The following is a 19,488-nucleotide window of genomic DNA, read 5'->3' on the forward strand; positions in this document are numbered from 1 at the left end:
AACAACAACACAGAGTTACACATGGGATTAACAAACATACAGTCAATAACACCATAGAAAAATCTATGCACAGTGTGTGCAAATGTAGGGTTAGGGAGGTAATACCTAACCCTAACCTTAAATTAAGACCAAAAATATATTTTGGTTTTCATAAATTTTTACAATAAAGCCAATTTTGACTTTGCAGCTGGTCCATCGAGCGGAAACCGCTCAGTTCTGCCTCCAGGGAAAAACCCGTCACAACAAATGTCAACCTGCATATTTGACACAAAAATTCTACATTCATTATGGAATCTCACATTTTAGTGCAGCTTTTTTCACTTCCCATCTTGCAGACCTTTAGATGTTGCTGACTGGTCTGTCATTTAATTACCTTCTGACATAGACTGAATCATCTTTCTACGTTTAATGGAAGTGGTTCTCTTGCAATGAGAAGACTTGCATGCCAATTACTGGTACAACATGTTTTATAAAAACTTTTTCAGTGGTCCATCATGAAACTAGATTAGAAACCAAAGAGGGAATATCTTCCCGGTGGTGACATGAATCTTTAAAGGCTTTATGAAGGAAAAAATAGACTGAGGTCTTAACATTTGTTAAAAAATAGTTTTCTTTTTATTTATAATAATTTGTACCATTTGTAAAACTCATTTTGTTGTTTGGTCATGTTTGGTCATGTCAATAAATTGCCTATTACATGCTCAAGTGAATATTTTTATTAACTCTCTGCCAGTCAGCTCTCATTCAGGGGTAATTGATTCAGTATAATTATGTACACGATAAAAAAAGCATTCAGATATAATTAGGTTTTTCTGCTTGAAGAGAGATTATGTTTATTTTATTCACAACTAATAGAATCACACAAGCCTATGACGTTTCCTTTGTGTTATTATCTGTGTCTTATTTCACAATTATGCTAAATGCACATGCTGATGTATTTATGGGTGTTTTCTTTGCTGTGCTTTTCAGTAGGTGCAGCAGCTTTGAACTCTTGACAGGGGACAGGCCTGTTCTGATGTCAGGGTCTTGGTTCTTTGCTCTCATTATCATACAAAGGAGATTGCGTTGCATATGATTCCCCCGATGTTCTGTGTTCAGCTTTAGCCTATCAATAACAAAACCTTTTAACTGGAAAGTCATATCACTTCATGGCTGTTTAGTTGCTAAATATGACTCAGAGTCAAATGGATCTTGTGTCACAATGGAGACGACTCTTCAACGGGATGTTTACACAGGACCATTATTCATGTCACATTAATGTCACAACATCCTCCTGGATTATTAGAATGTAATAGAAATAGAAATCCCTTCATTTAATTCAAACTTAAACAGAAAAAAATAAATATGACCCAAATAAATATGACCATAGGCTATGTACGGTACACTACAGACCAACCTGACAGTGCTATTATATGTTGATAGGCTTGTGCATGTGATAGAATGTTGCTCCATGAAGCCTTGTGTTACCGGAGCTTGCAAAAAGGGAACCCCCACCCCCACTGAGCCAGCCTCTCTGACCCTGGGCTGAAACAATATCTCTCACTCGTTGGCACTTAGATCGATATCCCTGTGAGTGTGAGAGTGAGAGTGTGTGTGAGAGAGAGAGAGAGAGAGAGAGAGAGAGAGAGAGCGAGAGAGAGAGAGAGAGAGAGAGAGAGAGAGAGAGAGAGAGAGAGAGAGAGAGAGAGAGAGAGAGAGAGAGAGAGAGAGAGAGAGAGAGAGAGAGAGAGAGAGAGAGAGAGAGAGAGAGAGAGAGAGAGAGAGAGAGAGAGAGAGAGAGAGAGAGAGAGAGAGAGAGAGAGACTAGGCATTTCGTGTTTGCTTCTCTATCTGCTTTTGGAGCCCTGCAGTTTTTCTGGAGCAGGTGGAGATGGCATTGGAGATATTCACAGACACTCACACAAAACTGCAGTTTCCATACCAGTGTGCAGATACTGGATTGCCCAAACCACACATGCAGACAAACGCACACATGTACACACAGGCACACACAACATAATAACCACACACAGTACTGTAATATATATTCCATTTACCAGTTGCTTTTATCCAAAGCAAATTACAGACATGAATGCCAACATTTTTACTTGTGGGTGGTCCCGGGAATCATACCCACTGTACTGGCGTTGCAAGATCCATAATTTAACAATTGAACTACAGAGGACCAGAGAGAAGGGGGGCAGGGCAGAGTAGAGAGAGAGAGAGAGAGAGTTAGGGAGGAGGAGATTTGAAGAGAGACTTGAGAGAGAGAAAGAGAGAGTGAGAAGCCTGGAGCATGTGTAGATATGGGTAGGCTTGTTTATGTACTGAGACTCTGTCTCCACTGACAACCAGGAGAGTGTTAGAGGAAGAGAGTCAAGGAGACTGATAGAGACGTAGGGTTAGTGGCTGAAAGACGGAGAGAGACAAATAGAAAACGAAACATAGAGATAAAGAAAGTGATAAAGAGGGAGAGGAGGGCGCTATAGAAACACAGGTATGCTGCAGGGGGTTCTTATTGCCCTCTTTCGCTTCTTCAGGGGAGGGGGACGGCAGGTGTTCCCGCCGGTGGAGGAGAGAGGGCCATATTCAAACTCCGTACAGGTAAGACTCTGCTCTCATTTCCCTTATCTTCCTTCTTCTAGCCCCAGGACATACAGTAGTAAAAAGTGTTCCAGCCTCCTGCCACGTGTCCAGTAGCTGAAAACGTCTCCCATTGTAAAAGTAAAGACACTTTAATAGAAAATGACTAAAGTAAAAGTGAAAGTCACCCAGTAAAATACCACTTGAGTAAAAGTCTAAAAGTATTTGGTTTGAAATATACTTAAGTATCAAAAGTAAAAGTAAAAATTATTTCCCTATATTAAGCAAACCTGACAAAGATTTTTGTGCTTTTTAAATTTACGGATAGCCAGGGGAGCACTCCAACACTCAACATAATTTACAAACGAAGCATTTGTGTTTAGTGAGTCTGCCAGATCAGAGGTTGTACGGATGACCAGGGATGTTCTCTTGATAAGTGCGTGGATTGGACTATTGTCCCGTCCTGCTAAGCATTCAAAATGTAACAAGTACTTTTGGGTGTCATAGAAAATGTATGGAGCAAAACATATATTCATTTATTTAGGAATGTAGTGGAGTAAAACTAAAAGTTGTCAAAAATATAAATAGTAAACTACTTAAGTATTTCTTTCAAGTATTTGTACTTAAGTACATTACCACCACTGCATGTGTCTGCACTCTAAGAACTATAGGACTGGCTTGTGTGTCTGTGAGATACTGTATGATCGGATACCATAGAGACAGCTGTCAGTCACATTTCTGCTGAAATCATTTGACATGCAGTAGTGAGCCAATCCCTGTGAGAGAGAGATGGTTCCCTCATGTTCAGAGTTGGAGGTATTTACATGTTCAATGCTCAGCTGATTTGTAGATGCTTCTGGTTTGGCTGTGCTGTTTAGTTGGCTGTGCTGGTTGGTCAAATGGTTCATGCTTTACTGATGGCAACGTGGAGTGTATATGTGTGTATCTGTGTCTTTGTCTGTGTATTTAAGTGATGAAAGGAGGGAGATAGAGCATGCTGAACACCTGTTAAATTAGTCACCTGTTAACAGTCACCTGTGATCGAAGCCAGACAGAAGGGGAACATGAATTATTTTGGAATCCCCTGCCAAGTCACCTTCTTTGGCCCTCTGATGCTATTTTCGTTGTAGGAGGATTCACAAAAAAATCTCATTGGACCCTCACACAAATCACAGGCTCCAAAGCTGCAGGAGGACAGGTCCTTGTCTATATATAGGCATGTTCAAGGTTTTTACGTATTTGGCTACGGTGTATGTAAACGTCCGACTTCAACTGCAAATATAAGACGAAACACATCACAACAAGAGAGACAACACAATACTACATAAAGAGAGACCTAAGACAAACACATAGCAAGGCAGCAACACATGACAACACAGCATGGTGGCAACACAACATAACAACAACATGGTAGCAGCACAAAACATGGTAGCAGCACAACATGGTAGCAGCACAAAACATGGTACAAACATTATTTGGCACAGTCAACAGCACAAAGGGCAAGAAGGTAGAGACGGCAACACATCACACAAAGCAGCCACAACTGTCAGCAAGAGTGTCCATGATTGAGTCTTTGAATGAAGAGATTGAGATTAAACTGTCCAGTTTGGGTGTTTGATGCGGCTCGTCCAATTGCACAGGGTGGGGTTCAGACCCAGGGCCTCAAGCTTAATGATGAGCTTGGAGGGTACTATGGTGTTGAAGGCTGAGCTGTAGTCAATTAACATTATTCTTACATAGGTATTCCTCTTGTCCAGATGGGATAAGGCAGTGTGCAGTGTGATGGAAATTGTATCGTCTGTGGACCTTTTGGGGCGGTAAGCAAATTGAAGTGGGTCTAGGGTGTCAGGTAAGGTGGAGGTGATATGATCCTTGACTAGCCTCTCAAAGCACTTTATGATAACAGAAGTATGTGCTACGGGGCGATAGTCATTTAATTCAGTTACCGTTGCATTCTTGGGTACAGGAACAATGGTTGACACCACGTACGTCTTGTGTCTGAGCCGTTGAATTGCGACTCCACTTTGTCTCTATACTGACGTGTTACCTGTTTGATTGCCTTGCAGAGGGAATGATTACTCTATTTGCATTCTGCCATAGTCCTAGTCACCTTGCCATGGTTAAAAGCGGTTTTGCGCAAATGCTGCTATCTGTCCACAGTTTCTGGTTAGGCTAGGTTTTAATAGTCACAGTGGTTACAACATCTCCTATACACTTCCTGATAAACTAAGTCACCGTCTCAGTGTATTCGTGAACATTATTCTCGGAAGCTACCCGGAACATATCCCAGTCCTCGTGATCAAAAAAATCTTGAAGCGTGGATTCCGATTGGTCAGACCAGTGTTGAACAGTCATTAGCACGGGTACTTCCTGTTTGAGTGTCTGCCTATAGGTAGGGAGGAGCAAAATGGAGTGGTGGTCAGATTTTCCAAAAGAAGGGCGAGGGAGGGCCTCGCATCCTGTATGTTTGCAAAGTTTCCTGAGAACTAGAAGCGAGGCAGCCCTCTGTCAGCGCCATCTTTAAGCTTTTTTGAAAATTACTCTCCCTACAGGATAGAGCTCATTGTCCAGGATGAACAGCATACTTAGTACAGCAGCAACGACATTAGGGCCACCCCATATTAGACTTGATATTTAAGGGAAAATCCACTCAACTTTCCTTTAGTATTATTTTCATTGGCCTGTTGTATATCAACAGTCAAGTTTTCCAGTTAAAGGACTTTCAAGAAGCAATGTTTCACCAACCACATCATCAATTGAAATGTGTATTGAGGGCAAATGTGTATTGATTCTCTTTTGAAGTCTCTCAGAAAGTTAACAGAACAATGGATTAATCTTTGTTTGGGAGAGTGTAGAACTCATATCATTGACTTCCGTTCTCCCCACTCAGCTCTGTAACAGCTGACTATGTCCACAGTAATCCTCCCATGAGTACTCTGACTGACAGTCTCAGTTGGTCTTCCATGCTAACTGACAGACAGGCAGGCAGGCCTGTGCCTATGCATGAGGTCATGGCTGCTCAGCCTCAGAGATAATCAGGGATGTTGTTGAGTGTCAAGCCCAAAGAACCCCATGTTGAGTCTGCTCATTAGTGATGCCACAGTGGTGCATGACTCTGAACTCTGTGATGCTTTTCCTGCCTGTCCACAGCACTTATCAGTGGGGTGCCTCTTAATGTGGGTGCTGCTCAGCTCTAACTAACACCCTCCAGAGCCTTGTTTGCAAATGGAGACAGGTCCGATGGAAGGCTGGTGCTGGCAGTTGAGCAGCTTGTCAAAGCACAGTTGGGGTGAGGGTGTCAATCAGTGTTTTTTACTGTCAGTGTCAGCTCTCTGACGCACTCTGTGCGCATGCAATTGTGTAAAAATAGGGAAGATATTTCCGGGCCACAACTAGCATGCTGCTAATCAATCTGGGCCCATTCATATACAGCTGAATCAGCAGGCCATCCTTCATCTAAACCACCTGTTGTTTAATGATACCAACAAACAGTGTTTGTCTGACTACAGTGTTTGTCTGACTACAGTGTTTGTCTGACTACAGCTGGGGGTGAGAGGCACTGTTTATCTCTCTTCTGTCATCCCAATAAGCCCTTGACAACATTGTTTATATAGATTCAGACTTTCCTGTTTAGATGAAGTTCCTAAATCTGCATAGCTGAGAATGTATGCACACATGACTGTAAGTCGCTTTGGATAAAAGCGTCTGCTAAATGGCATATATTATTATTATATTATATCCATCCGTACTAGGGTACATTCTCTTAAGATCTTCTCTCTTATTCACATGGAATGAGGCTGAGAACCACTCAAACAAGCAACTTTTACTTCTATACTATATGTAAGTGATTATGCCAGAGAAGCTGTGTTTGGAGGATATAAAGGCACAGGTCCGAGACAAATTCAAGTGCTGGCAAATTGTGCATTCGGAAAGTATTCAGACCCCTTGACTTTTTCCACATTTTGTTACGTTACAGCCATATTCTAAAATGGATTTAAAATGTAATAATATTCATCAAACTACACACAATACCCCACAATAAAAGGAAATGATGTTTTTAATTTAATTTTAGCAAACTTTTATAAAAAACACTAACTGAAATATCACATTTACATAAGTATTCAGACCCTTTACCCAGTACATTGTTGAAGCACCTTTGGCAGTGATTACAGCCTAGATTCTTCTTGGGTATGACCCTACAAGCTTGGCACACCTGTATTTGGGGAGTTTCTCCCATTCTTCTCTGCAGATCCTCTCAAGCTCTGTCGGGTTGGATGGGGTGTGTCACTGCACAGCTATTTTCAGGTCTCTCCAGAGATGTTTGATCGGGTTCACGTCTGGGCTCTGGTTGGACCACTCAATGACATTCAGAGACTTGTCCTGAAGCCACTCCTGCGTTGACTTGGCTGTGTGCTTAGGGTCGTTGTCCTGTTGGAAGGTGAACCATCGCACCAGTCTGAGGTCCTCAGCGCTCTGGAGCAGGTTTTCATCAAGTATCTCTCTCTACATTCCTACGTTCAACTTTCCCTCAATCCTGACTAGTCTCCTAGTCCTTGCCGCTGAAAAACATCCCTGCAGCATGATGCTGCCCTCACCATGCTTCACAGTAGGGATGGTGCCAGGTTTCCTCCAGATGTGACACTTGAGTGTTCAATCTTGGTTTCATCAGACCAAAGAATCATGTTTATGGGCTGAGAGTCCTTTAGGCACCTTTTGGTAAACTCTAAGCAGGCTGTCGTGCCTTTTACTGAGGAGTGGCTTCCATCTGGCCACTCTACCATAAAGGCCTGGTTGGTGGAGTGCTGCAGAGATGGTTGTCCTTCTGGAGGAACTCTGGAGCTTTGTCAGAGTGACCATCGGGTTCTTGGTCACCTCCATGACCAAGGCCCTTCTCCCCCGATTGCTCTGTTTGGCCGGGCGGCCAGTTCTAGGAAGAGTTTTGGTGGTTGCACACTTCTCCCATTTAAGAATGATGGAGGCTACTGTGTTCTTGGGGACCTTCAATGCTGCAGAAATATTTTGGTACCCTTTTGGTACCCGCCAGATCTGTGCCTCGACATAATCCTGTCTCGGAGCTCTATGGACAATTCCATCGACCTCATGGCTTGGTTTTTGCTCTGATATGCACTGTCAACTGTTGGACCTTATATATAGACAGGTGTGTACCTTTCCAAGTCTTGTCAGTTGCTCTGGCCCCCCAATGGTGGAACAAACTCCCTCACGACGCCAGGACAGCGGAGTCAATCACCATCTTCCGGAGACACCTGAAACCCCACCTCTTTAAGGAATACCTAGGATAGGATAAGTAATCCCTCTCACCCCCCCCCCTTTAAGATTTAGATGCACTATTGTAAAGTGACTGTTCCACTGGATGTCATAAGGTGAATGCACCAATTTGTAAGTCGCTCTGGATAAGAGCGTCTGCTAAATGACTTAAATGTAAATGTAATGTTGTCCAATCTACTGAATTTACAGGTAGACTCCAATCAACTTGTAGAAACATCTCAATGATGATCAATGGAAACAGGATGCCCCTGAGTTCAATTTCGAGTCTCATAGCAAAGGGTATGAATACTTATCTATATAAGGTTTTTCTGTTTTTTTATACTTAATACATTTGCCCAAATTTCAAAAAAACTGTTTTCACTTTGTCATTATGGGGTATTGTGTGTAGATTGATGTGGAACATTTTTTATTGAATACATTTTAGAATAAGGCTGTAAAGTCATTTGGGGGGGGGGGAAAGTCAAGGCGTCTGAATATTTTCCAAATGTACTGTACATTTCTATATGAACCCCTCAGATTGCTCAGTCACAGTGTTTTCAGGCAGTCCTCCAATGGCTTAATGCTGAACCAAAAGGTCTGAACAACCCCTAACACACTGTAACATATTAGAAGCAGATAGCACCATGTGTATGAAATAAACTGATGAAAATAGCAGATTGTGAGTGAGCTACCTGTCATACGTAAAGGTTAAAAGACAGATGTTTGACTCCAGAGATAAGTGTATCTGCCAAGCAAATGAATACAGGTTAGAGTAATAGTGTTGACACTCCTGTGAGGATGGTGTGGATGTTTTGGCATGTCTGTGTGCCACTGTCATTATCTTGATGTGATGAAAGAGGTCTCTGTATTAAACTAAATATGGAGTTTACAGAAACTTCCCAGGAGATTAAGAAGCTAGTAGCTTACGTAGGCAGACGGTGGTACTGTGAATTTCCCCCTATTTATCCTCCTTATGACGCGTTCAGATATGGGTTTAATGCACTGAAATGACTGTGAAATTATGTTATCATAGCTATGTAGGTAATGCTCTCTCTCACTCTTTTTCTCTCTGATCTCTCTGTCTCTCACATGCGCTTTCCTTCCCCCCACTTTGTCAATTTTAACAAGCAGGGCCCTTCTTTGTCACTCCCAGGCCAATCTGCTTTAGAATACAGTGCTGCTTTAACTCCTGAGCTGCCTCTTAACATTTGACCTTTGACCTGGGGCTATGGCAGGCCAGCCTGAAGGTGACATCTGTCTTTGTCTGAGTTTGAGCAGAATTGAAAAGTCTCTCCTCTGTCATTTCGTAAGCAATACTAACAGTATCATTGCTGGCAAACACACTTCAAACCCTTTAAGAAAAAGATGGGGGAAAGGAAATCTCAACATAAGCCTGATCATATTTATTGACTGCTGCAGCTTAAGTCAGAGTTGGCTGGTAAAGGTGTTGGATGAGAAAATTACTGAACAAGACCATGCAGGCAAGACCTACTGCAACGAATGAGTGAGCATTACCTTCCTGATTTTATACACACACACACACACACACACACACACACACACACACACACACACACACACACACACACACACACACACACACACACACACACACACACACACACACACACACACACACACACACACACACACACAAAGGTAAATGAGTCCACCTTAGTGTTTATCTTTAGACAGTGTTCAGACTTTGTCCTATAAACAGTAGCGAGGTGTCTTGTAAGTTTGCTCCCATTAGTCTCCACTCTGGTGGAGAAATAGGATTATATTGTATATAATAGGATTCATACACGTCTTCCTGCTTTGGCGTCATTGGGCCTTTGTTCGCTGTATCTGCTTTATGTTTGGTACTATGTGTATAGAAATGTACTGAAAATAGGTCACATGTCAGGAAGTTGTTTGTGTGAGATGTGTGAAGTAGGCTATAGATAAATGAGACACGCTGAAACAAGACTTGGACACAGAAAACTAGGGCAGACTTAGGGAGGGCATATTGTAAAGCAGATTGGCCTGCCATATAGTGTAGGAGGAATCCTATTGATTCCAGGTGATGTGATTACTCGGTGCTTATATTCTCCATAAGGTTAACTGTGAACTTTAGCATAGATCAATTCAATCAGCAGACACATGACTCCACACGCAATGGGTGCTGGGGGTGGTTCAGATGACCTTTGTCTGACTCACCCTGGGTGTGTGCATGTTCATCTGTGTGCGTGTGTTTTCCTCCCTTATTCACACTGTTTAGGAGTGCACAGGTACGTGTTGCTGCCTGTAAAATAACTCCAACGTCAGTAGCATTTGCATCAGAAATTCCTCACACTTGTAAGATAAAGAGGGTAAACACCAGATGCTGCTATGGAAGCACAAACACTATTACTTCCTGTGCTGTTATTTACCTGAGACACCCCATATATGACGTACATTCCACAGACACTAGAGGAAGAGGTCATGTTTGCTCTGCTCCTCCGAAGGGCTCTTGAGAAAAGTGATAGTGTTGAAAGACGTTGCCAAGCAAGACACTACTGAATCAGGTTCAGCAACATACCTGAATCAGCATAGCAAAAGGGATGCCGTTATTGTATTTGTATTTATTAAGGATCCCCATTACAGTAGATGCTGCCAAGGCAGCTCCTGGGGTCCAGCAACATTAAGGCAGTTATATATATATACAATTTAAAATATGACATTTCTTAACACTTTTCACAACACATTAAGTGTGTTCCCTCAGGCCACTGCTCTACTACCACATATCTACAATACAAAAGCCATGTGTACGTGTGTGTAGAGTGTGTGTCTTATCATGTGTATGTGTGTCTGAACCTGTGTGTGTCTCTTCACAGTCCCCACTGTTCCATACGGTGTATTTTTATCTGCTTGCATCAGTTACCTGATGTGAAATAGAGTTTCATGTAGCCATGGCTCTATGTAGTACTGTGCGCCTTCCGTAGTCTGTTCTTGACTTGGGGACTGTGAAGGGACCTGGTGGCATGTCTTGTGGGGTATGCATGGGTGTCTGAGCTGTGTGCTAGTAGTTTAAACAGACACCTCGGTGCTTTCAACATGTCAACACTTCTTACACAAACAAGTAGTGATGAAGTCAATCTCTCCTCCACTTTGAGCCATGAGTGATTGACATGCATATTATTAATGTTAGCTCCATATGTACATTTAAGGGCCGGCCGTGCTGCCCTGTTCTGAGCTAATTGTAATTTTCCAAGGGTCCTTCTTTGTGGCCCCTGAACATATGACTGAACAGTAGTCCAGCTGCAACAAAACTAGGGCCTGTAGGACCTGTCTTGTTAAAAAGGCAGGACAGCTCTTTATTATACAGAGACTTTTCCCATTGCTACCTACTGTTGTATCAACATGTTTTGACCATGACAGTTTACAATACAGGGTTCTCCAAGCAGTTTAGTCACCTCAACTTGCTTCATTTCCACATGATTTATTATAAGATGTAGTTGATGTTTAGGGTTTAGTGAATTATTTGTCCCACATACAAATGCTTTAAGTTTATTATAATTTTCTATTATTTAAAAATGTTTTACTCCCTTTTCTCCCCAATTTCGTGGTATCCAATTGTTAGTAATTACTATCTTGTTTCATCGCTACAACTCCCATACGGGCTCGGGAGAGACGAAGGTCGAAAGCCATGCGTCCTCCGATACACAACCCAACCAAGCCGCACTGCTTCTTAACACAGCGCGCATCCAACCCGGAGGCTTGGTTGGCACTCACTGTGCCCGGCCTGCCACAGGAGTCGCTGGTGCACGATGAGACAAGGATATCCCTTCCGGCCAAACCCTCCCTAAACCGGACGACGCTAGGTCAATTGTGCGTCGCCCCACGGACCACCTGGTCGCGGCCGGCTGCAACAGAGCCTGTCTCTGGTGCTAGCTGGTGGCACAGCTAGCGCTGCGATGCAGTGCCCTAGACCACTGCGCCACCCAGGAGGCCTATGCTTTTAGTTTTTTTATGTTTAACTGGGCACACGCTGGTTTCTGGGATTAAGGAGTATCACTGTGTATGATGAAGTTGTTTCTCCAGACCTGTTTGTAATTTACTCTAAGACAAGTGAAGGTTGCCTGTGTGACAAGTGTGTGTGTAAGCATGTGTACATGTGTGCGCGAGCTGATACAAGGCACTATAAAACAGGCACCCTCTCCAGGGCATTCACTGTGCATGTAAACATGAAACTGTTGTCATTGCAAAAAATACAGCTATCAAACGATATTAAAACCAGTTTCCATAATTTAGATAAATTATAAAGGAACACAGAATGTCCTTTGGCAATGCAATGAATATAACATAGTCTACTTTAATTTACTTAATATTCTGTCTTACAATTGGAGGCGGAGTGTTGAGTTGTCAGTCACAGTTTGACAGTTAGAGAATTGACCCAGCTACATCCTTTGAGATAAGGCCTAATATACTGCATTGATTGATGTAATGGTGAGTGTGTTGTAAGTGTCACTGGTCGGTCTGGCTGTACTCTACAGTGCATGTGTCTCCAGTGAATATGAGCTACTGGAGAGGCAGCTCTGTGTGAGTAACATCCAGAGCCCATTCCTCCACCTCCTTCTTCTCTGTGTATCTGTGCATCAAAGTCACTACAGTATTAATTATTCTTTCCCCTTATTTTATTTCCCAGTATGCATTGCTCCAACTGGCTTCAGTCACAGACTCCTCTTCCCTGCAGGATGCCATCAGAGAGGCTCTCCAGACTGTCTTTTATGAAGTGGTGTGTATCTACTGTCTCCATCATGATTTATATATATGGTCTGTCTCCATCCTATTCAGCACCATACTGTATTCTCCCTGGGGGAGGGTTGACCATCCACTTGAACATGTTTGACCAAATAATGTTACAAAACATTTTTTACAACCATATTTTCTCCCCCCTCTAACAGGCTGCCCTCCCCCTCTCTCTATTATAGGACAGTGTATACGTCTATCTATTGGATGCAGAGACAGGACGCTTGTGGTGTGAAGAACCACCCCATGAGCTACCGAAGGAGGGGAGACTCAGGTAATCGGCAGGGCTGATCTGGTGCCCAGTTGACCTGTACTTCAGACCGTACTAATTCAGTCTTCATTTTCACCCTAGTGACATTGTTTGTGATGTTCCTAAATCAATAAAATCTCTGTCTTTCTAAGGGATGTGGTTGTCCAGCAGAGGAGAGTACAGTGTGAAGGACTTCCTTCCTCAGAGCTGCAGGAGCAACAGAGAGAGAGACTAACAGAGCCACTGCAGCAGGACAAAAGAGGTGTGTGTTTGTGTATCTGGCTGTGTTGCAGGATAAGCAACAGCAACTATACTCTAAAAGATTTGAGAGTGTCCACAGTCCTCCTCCTGGCTAATACTTTCTTTCTCTCTACCCAATCCTTTTCCCATCTATCTTCTGCACGTCCACCACAGTGTTGATCATTCCAATCCTGGACCAGGGTGTAACTACCGCCCTCCTCTTGGTGAGCATGCTCCTCATCATTTACATTTAGCGACTAGGGTTAAGTGCCTTGCTCAAGGGCACATCGATAGATTTTCACCTAGTCGACTCAGGGATTCAAACCAGCAACCTTTCTTTTACTGGCCTAACGCTATTAACTGCAACCTGCCGCCCTCATAACCCTCTCACCCTTACATTATCAAAGATATCACTTTAATATGACTGCCTGTTACACGGTGTCTTCTCTATTCTGAAAGGTTTGCTGTATACAGCCCACTAAAGCTCAGGAACAAAGCCTTGATGTACTGGAGAGACATGTGAGTCTGAAGTGTCCTTCCCCAGACCAACCAGTCCTTTAATACAATCACATTCTGAGACAGCAGGCCTACTGCTGGTACAACTCTGATTTTCCTCACAGGTCACCATAGCCTGTAAGAGAGTCCAGGCCCTGCAGGGTCAAAGGCTCACCCAGGGGTTAGAGGTCAACAGGAAATCATATCTATCCCTGACCAGGAGGACCACACCTGATGTGGACTACAGTGCACTGGACCATCAGATCCTGAGGCTTTGTGGTATGATAGTGGGATGGGGCCCCGTTTATAGACTCGCCATTGTCGAGTATATTGGATAATAGTAGTTAATAATATATTACTATGTGTAATGACTTTGTCGATTCTTTCACTGTCTACTATAGGAGAGCTGTATGACCTGGACGCTGCCACCCTCCAACTAAAAGTAATCCGTTATGTGAGTCCAGAACCAGAAATAAACTGATTTATAGAAGCTGGTTGATCGTTTGATTGATACACAGAGTGACTGTTTGACTGAATGGGTTGTATTGTTGTTTTCACAGCTGGAGGCGCAGACTCATTCATTGTGCTGCTGTTTACTTCTGGTATCAGAGGATAACCAACAGCTGTTCTGTCAGGTACACATGTACACACACAATATTCAATATTCTAAAATGACGCAAAAGTGCAAAAATTCAAACAAAAACAAGTTTGTTAGATGTCTTTGTTATTCCTCAGGTAGTTGGAGACAAGGTTCTGAAGGCGGAGATCAGTTTCCCTGTAAGTTATACAACACAACCCTTCTATCCCTCTGACATTACCACCTCTGCCTCTGACCCTCACTCTGTCTGTCTGTCTGTCTGTCTGTCTGTCTGTCTGTCTGTCTGTCTGTCTGTCTGTCTGTCTGTCTGTCTGTCTGTCTGTCTGTCTGTCTGTCTGTCTGTCTGTCTGTCTGTCTGTCTGTCTGTCTGTCTGTCTGTCTGTCTGTCTGTCTGCCTGCCTGCCTGCCTGCCTGCCTGCCTGCCTGCCTGCCTGCCTGCCTGCCTGCCTGCCTGCCTGCCTGCCTGCCTTGCCTGCCTGCCTGCCTGCCTGCCTGCCTGCCTGCCTGCCTGCCTGCCTGCCTGCCTGCCTGCCTGCCTGCCTGCCTGCCTGCCTGTCTGTCTGTCTGTCTGCCTGTCTGTCTGTCTGTCTGTCATCCAGCTGTCATTTGGCAACCTTGGTCAGGCTGTGGAGAAGAGGAAGAGCATCTCTCTGCAAGACGTCACTCAAGTAAGAACACTGAAATGTCTCCTGATCAGTATTGTAGTGTTAACAGTAGTACGTTAGGATATGTTTGATGGTCGTGTCCTCTACATCTCTGCCCCTTTTCCCTCTTCTCTGGGCTGATACTGTAGAAGGAACACCAGCAGCTGAACAGCACTCTGGGATTTGAAGTTCTCTCAATGCTGTGTGTTCCTGTTGAGTGTCGGGCCACCACCAAGGTTGTGGCCCTTGCCTGTGCCTTCAACAAAAAAGGAGCAGACAGGTATAGAGCTGTGTGTGTTAGCATAAGCATGCAAACTTCTGTCTGAGTGTATGCGTGTGTGCTTGCATAGCTGCATAGGTTTGTGTCTTGCTGTAAAATGTGTGTGTGCTTGTCATTCTTCAGACACACAGAAGTGGATGAACACATAGTGCAGCACTGTTTCTGCTACACTTCCTCAGTACTGACCAGCACATTGGCATTCCAAAAGGAACAGAGACTCAAGTATGAATGCCAGGTAAGGAGACGCTACCTGACTGCACCCCTCATGAAAAAGTACTACTGAATTACTACTCATCACTACTACACAAGATCTGCACAAAATGTACTGTTTTACTACTTGATTGCTATTGAGATGTATAGTAAACCAGTAGTGATTTATGTAGTAAATTGGGACATTTCACTACCGGAGAACACTACATTATTCCTTCCCAAATCACTACATAGTTCCCCATTAATGACTATGTAACTACTGAGCTTTTGTGTATTTGGTATTTTATTGGGATCCCCATTAGCTGTTGTGAAAGCAGCAGCTACTTTTCCTGGGGTCCACACAAAACATGGAATTTGACATAATACAGAACATTAATAAACAAGATGTCACACCCTGACCATAGAGAGCCCTCTGTTCTCTATGGTGTTTATGTCAGAGCGTGACTGGGGGGGTTATCTAGTTCATAGATTTCTAGGTTGGTGGTTTGTGTGGTTCCCAATTAGAGGCAGCTGGTAATCGTTACCTCTAATTGGGGATCAAATTTAGGTTGGCTTTTTCCCCACCTGCATTTGTGGGATATTGATTGTTTGTGTTAGTGTCTGGGCACTACGTCCTCATGGTCTTTGTATGTTTTTTTATTTTATTTTGTTAGATTTACTTAAATAAATATGTGGAACTATACTCACACTGCGCCTTGGTCAGCTCATTTCCAAGATCGTAACAGAATATCCCACCAACAAAGGACCAAGCAGCGTGAAAATGAGGTAAGGAAGTTTTGGACTTGGGAGGACATGAGAGGAGACGAGACCCTTCCTTTGCGGGAGTCGCCAAGGAGCATGGAAGGACATCGGGGACCACGGCCACAGAAACCCCATGGAGCTGGTGGTCGAGCAGCAGAGAGTGCCAGAGCCTGTTTGGGAGTTGGAGGAGGAATTTGATGAAAGATTCCGGAGAGAGGTGGTAGCGATGAGAATGCTGCCGTACAGGTGTGCTGAAGAGCGTGACACCAGTCTGGTGCCATCTGCACCGGTTTTACACATCAGGCCTCCAATACATCTCCCCAGTCCGGTACATCCTGTGCCCGCTCCCCGCACTCTCCCTGAAGTGCATGTCACCAGTCCGGTACCACCTGTGCCGGCTCCACGCACTAGGCATCCAGTGCGCATTCACAGTCCAGAGCTTCAGGCAACGGTTCACAGTCCAGAGCTTCCGGCGACGGTTCACAGTCCAGAGATTCTGGCGACGGTTCACAGTCCAGAGATTCCGGTGACGGTTCACAGTCCAGAGATTCCGGCGACGGTTCACAGTCCAGAGATTCTGGCGACAGTCCAGAGATTCTGGCGACGGTTCACAGTCCAGAGATTCTGGCGACGGTTCACAGTCCAGAGATTCTGGCGACGGTTCACAGTCCAGAGATTCTGGCGACGGTTCACAGTCCAGAGATTCTGGCGACGGTTCACAGTCCAGAGATTCTGGCTGGTTCACAGTCCAGAGATTCTGGCGGTGGTTCACAGTCCAGAGATTCTGGGGACGGTTCATTCTGGCGACGGTTCACAGTCCAGAGATTCTGGCGAGGTTCCAGTCCAGAGATTCTGGCGGTGGTTCACAGTCCAGAGATTCTGGGGTTCACAGTCCAGAGATTCTGGCGACAGTCCAGAGATTCTGGGACGGTTCACAGTCCAGAGATTCTGGCGACGGTTCACAGTCCAGAGATTCTGGCGGTGGTTCACAGTCCAGAGATTCTGGGGACGGTTCACAGTCCAGAGATTCTGGGGACGGTTCACAGTCCAGAGATTCTGGGGACGGTTCACAGTCCAGAGATTCTGGGGACGGTTCACAGTCCAGAGATTCTGGCGGTGGTTCACAGTCCAGAGATTCTGGCGGTGGTTCCCGGTCCAGAGCTTCCGGCGACGTTTCACTGTCCGGAACCTCCGGTGACGTTTCACGGTCCTGAACCTCCCGCGACGGTCCACGGTACAGAACCTCCAGCGGGGCCCAGTCCGGGGCCCAGTCCGGGGCCCAGTCCAGCCCCAAGGCCGGAGCCTTCCTCTGCACCGATGCCCAGTCCAGGCATGGCGGCCAACTCAGCTCCATGGCCGGAGCCTTCCTCTGTGCCGGTGCCCAACCCAGCTCCAGGGCCTGGGTTCTTCCTCTGCGCAGATGCCCAGTCCGGGCACGGCATTCTACCTGGCTCCATGGCCGAACCCATGGTTTGGGCGGGGACAAAGAGCCGCCACCGATACTAGTCACCGCCCCCCCCCCCCTACCCTCCCCATTTGGTTTCAGGTTTTGCGGCCGGAGTCCGCACCTTTGGGTGGGGGGTTGGGTACTGTCACGCCCTGACCATAGAGAGCCATCGGTCAGAGCGTGACTGGGGGGGGGGGGTATCTAGTTCATAGATTTCTAGGTTGGTGGTTTGTGTGGTTCCCAATTAGAGGTAGCTGGTAATCGTTGCCTCTAATTGGGGATCATATTTAGGTAGGCTTTTTCCCCACCTGCATTTGTGGGATATTGATTGCTTGTTAGTGTGTTTGGGCACTACGTCCTCACAGACTTTGTAAGTTTTGTTAGTTTCACTTAAATAAATATGTGGAACTATACTCACGCTGCACCTTGGTCCGCTCATTTCCAAGATCGTGACACAAGAGCAGCTCAAGGACAGAACCACATGAATTTAAAAATGGTACACATAGCCTACATATCAGTACATACACAAAACTTATCTAGGTCAAATAAGGGAGAGGCATTGTGTTGTGAGATGTTGCTTCATCAGTTTAAAATCAGGTTTGCTGTTCATTTTGAGCAATATGAGATAGAAGGAAGTTCCATGCAATAATGGTACTCTTTCTTGAATGTGTTCTGGATTTGGAGACTGTGAAAATACCCCTGGTGGCATGTCTGGTGGGGTAAGGGTGTGTCAGAGCTGTGTGTGAGTTAACTATGCAAACAATTTGGACTTTAACACATTTATTATAAAAAGAAGTGATGCAGTCAGTCTCTCCTAAACTCTTAGCCAAGAGAGACTGGCATGCATAGTATTTACAGTACCAGTCAAAAGTTCAGACACACCTACTCATTCAAGGGTTTTCCTTTCTTTTTTTTTACTATTTTCTACGTTTAAGATTAATAGTGGAGATTTCAAAAATATGAAATAACACATAGTAGTAACCAAAAAAGTGCTAAACATAATCAAAATATATTTTCTATTTGAGATTCTTCAAAGTAGCCACCCTTTGCCCCGATGACAGCTTTGAAAACACTTGGCATTCTCTCTCTCAACCAGCTTCATGAAGTAGTCACCTGGAATGCATTTCAATTAACAGGTGTGCCTTGTTAAAAGTTAATTTGTGGAATTTCTTTCCTTCTTAATGCATTTGAGACAATCAGTTATGTTGTGACAAGGTAGGGGTGGTATACAGAAGATAGCCCTATTACGGTCCATATTATGGCAAGAACAGCACAAATAAGCAAAGATAAATGACAGTTCATGAACATGACATGAAGGTAAGTCAATCCAGAAATTTCAAGAACTTTGATAAGTTTATTCAAGTACAGTAGCAAAACAACATCAAGCGCTATGATGAAACTGGCTCTCATGAGGACTGCCACAGGAAAGGAAGATCCAGAGTTACCTCTGCTGCAGAGGATACGTTCATTAGAGTTACCAGCCTCAGACATTGCAGCCCAAATAAATGCTTCACAGAGTTCAAGTAACAGACATCTAAAGATCAACTTTTCAGAGGAGACTGCATGAATCAGGGCTTCATGGTCGAATTGCTGCAAAGAAACCACTACTAAAGGACACCAATAAGAAGAAGAGACTTGCTTAGGCAAAGAAACATGAGCAATGGACATTAGACTGATGGAAATCTGTCCTTTGGTCTGATGAGTCCAAATTTGAGATTTTTGTTTCCAACCGCATTGTCTTTGTGAGACGTAGATTAGGTGAACGGATGAAGCATGGAGGTGGTGTGATGGTGTGATGGTGCTTTGCTGGTGACACTGTCAGTGATTTATTTAGAATTCAAGGCACACTTAACCAGCATGGCTACCACAACATTCTGCAGCTATACGCCATCCCATCTGGTTTGTGCTTAGTGGGACTATCATTTGTTTGTCAACAGGCCAATGACTCAACACACCTCCAGGCTGTGTAAGGGCTATTTGACCAAT

At 44.3% G+C, this 19,488-nt stretch overlaps 1 protein-coding gene across 1 annotated transcript in view; it reads left to right on the forward strand.

Annotated features, from left to right (window-relative positions):
- Window positions 1-2,232: 2,232 nt before the first annotated feature.
- The window catches only part of LOC124000477 (cGMP-dependent 3',5'-cyclic phosphodiesterase-like), a 28,454-nt gene continuing 11,198 nt past the window's right edge, over window positions 2,233-19,488 (forward strand). Inside the window, exons 1-13 of the mRNA XM_046306852.1 lie at window positions 2,233-2,583; window positions 12,494-12,583; window positions 12,780-12,871; window positions 13,000-13,109; window positions 13,262-13,311; window positions 13,547-13,606; window positions 13,708-13,861; window positions 13,984-14,036; window positions 14,143-14,217; window positions 14,318-14,359; window positions 14,780-14,848; window positions 14,974-15,104; window positions 15,228-15,339. Coding sequence (XP_046162808.1) covers window positions 2,479-2,583; window positions 12,494-12,583; window positions 12,780-12,871; window positions 13,000-13,109; window positions 13,262-13,311; window positions 13,547-13,606; window positions 13,708-13,861; window positions 13,984-14,036; window positions 14,143-14,217; window positions 14,318-14,359; window positions 14,780-14,848; window positions 14,974-15,104; window positions 15,228-15,339 — 1,143 coding nt within the window. The 5' untranslated portion in view covers window positions 2,233-2,478. The remainder of the gene's footprint in view (window positions 2,584-12,493; window positions 12,584-12,779; window positions 12,872-12,999; window positions 13,110-13,261; window positions 13,312-13,546; window positions 13,607-13,707; window positions 13,862-13,983; window positions 14,037-14,142; window positions 14,218-14,317; window positions 14,360-14,779; window positions 14,849-14,973; window positions 15,105-15,227; window positions 15,340-19,488) is intronic.

Source organism: Oncorhynchus gorbuscha, linkage group LG16 (assembly GCF_021184085.1).
Source record: "Oncorhynchus gorbuscha isolate QuinsamMale2020 ecotype Even-year linkage group LG16, OgorEven_v1.0, whole genome shotgun sequence".
In the NCBI taxonomy this organism is placed as follows: Eukaryota; Metazoa; Chordata; class Actinopteri; order Salmoniformes; family Salmonidae; genus Oncorhynchus; species Oncorhynchus gorbuscha.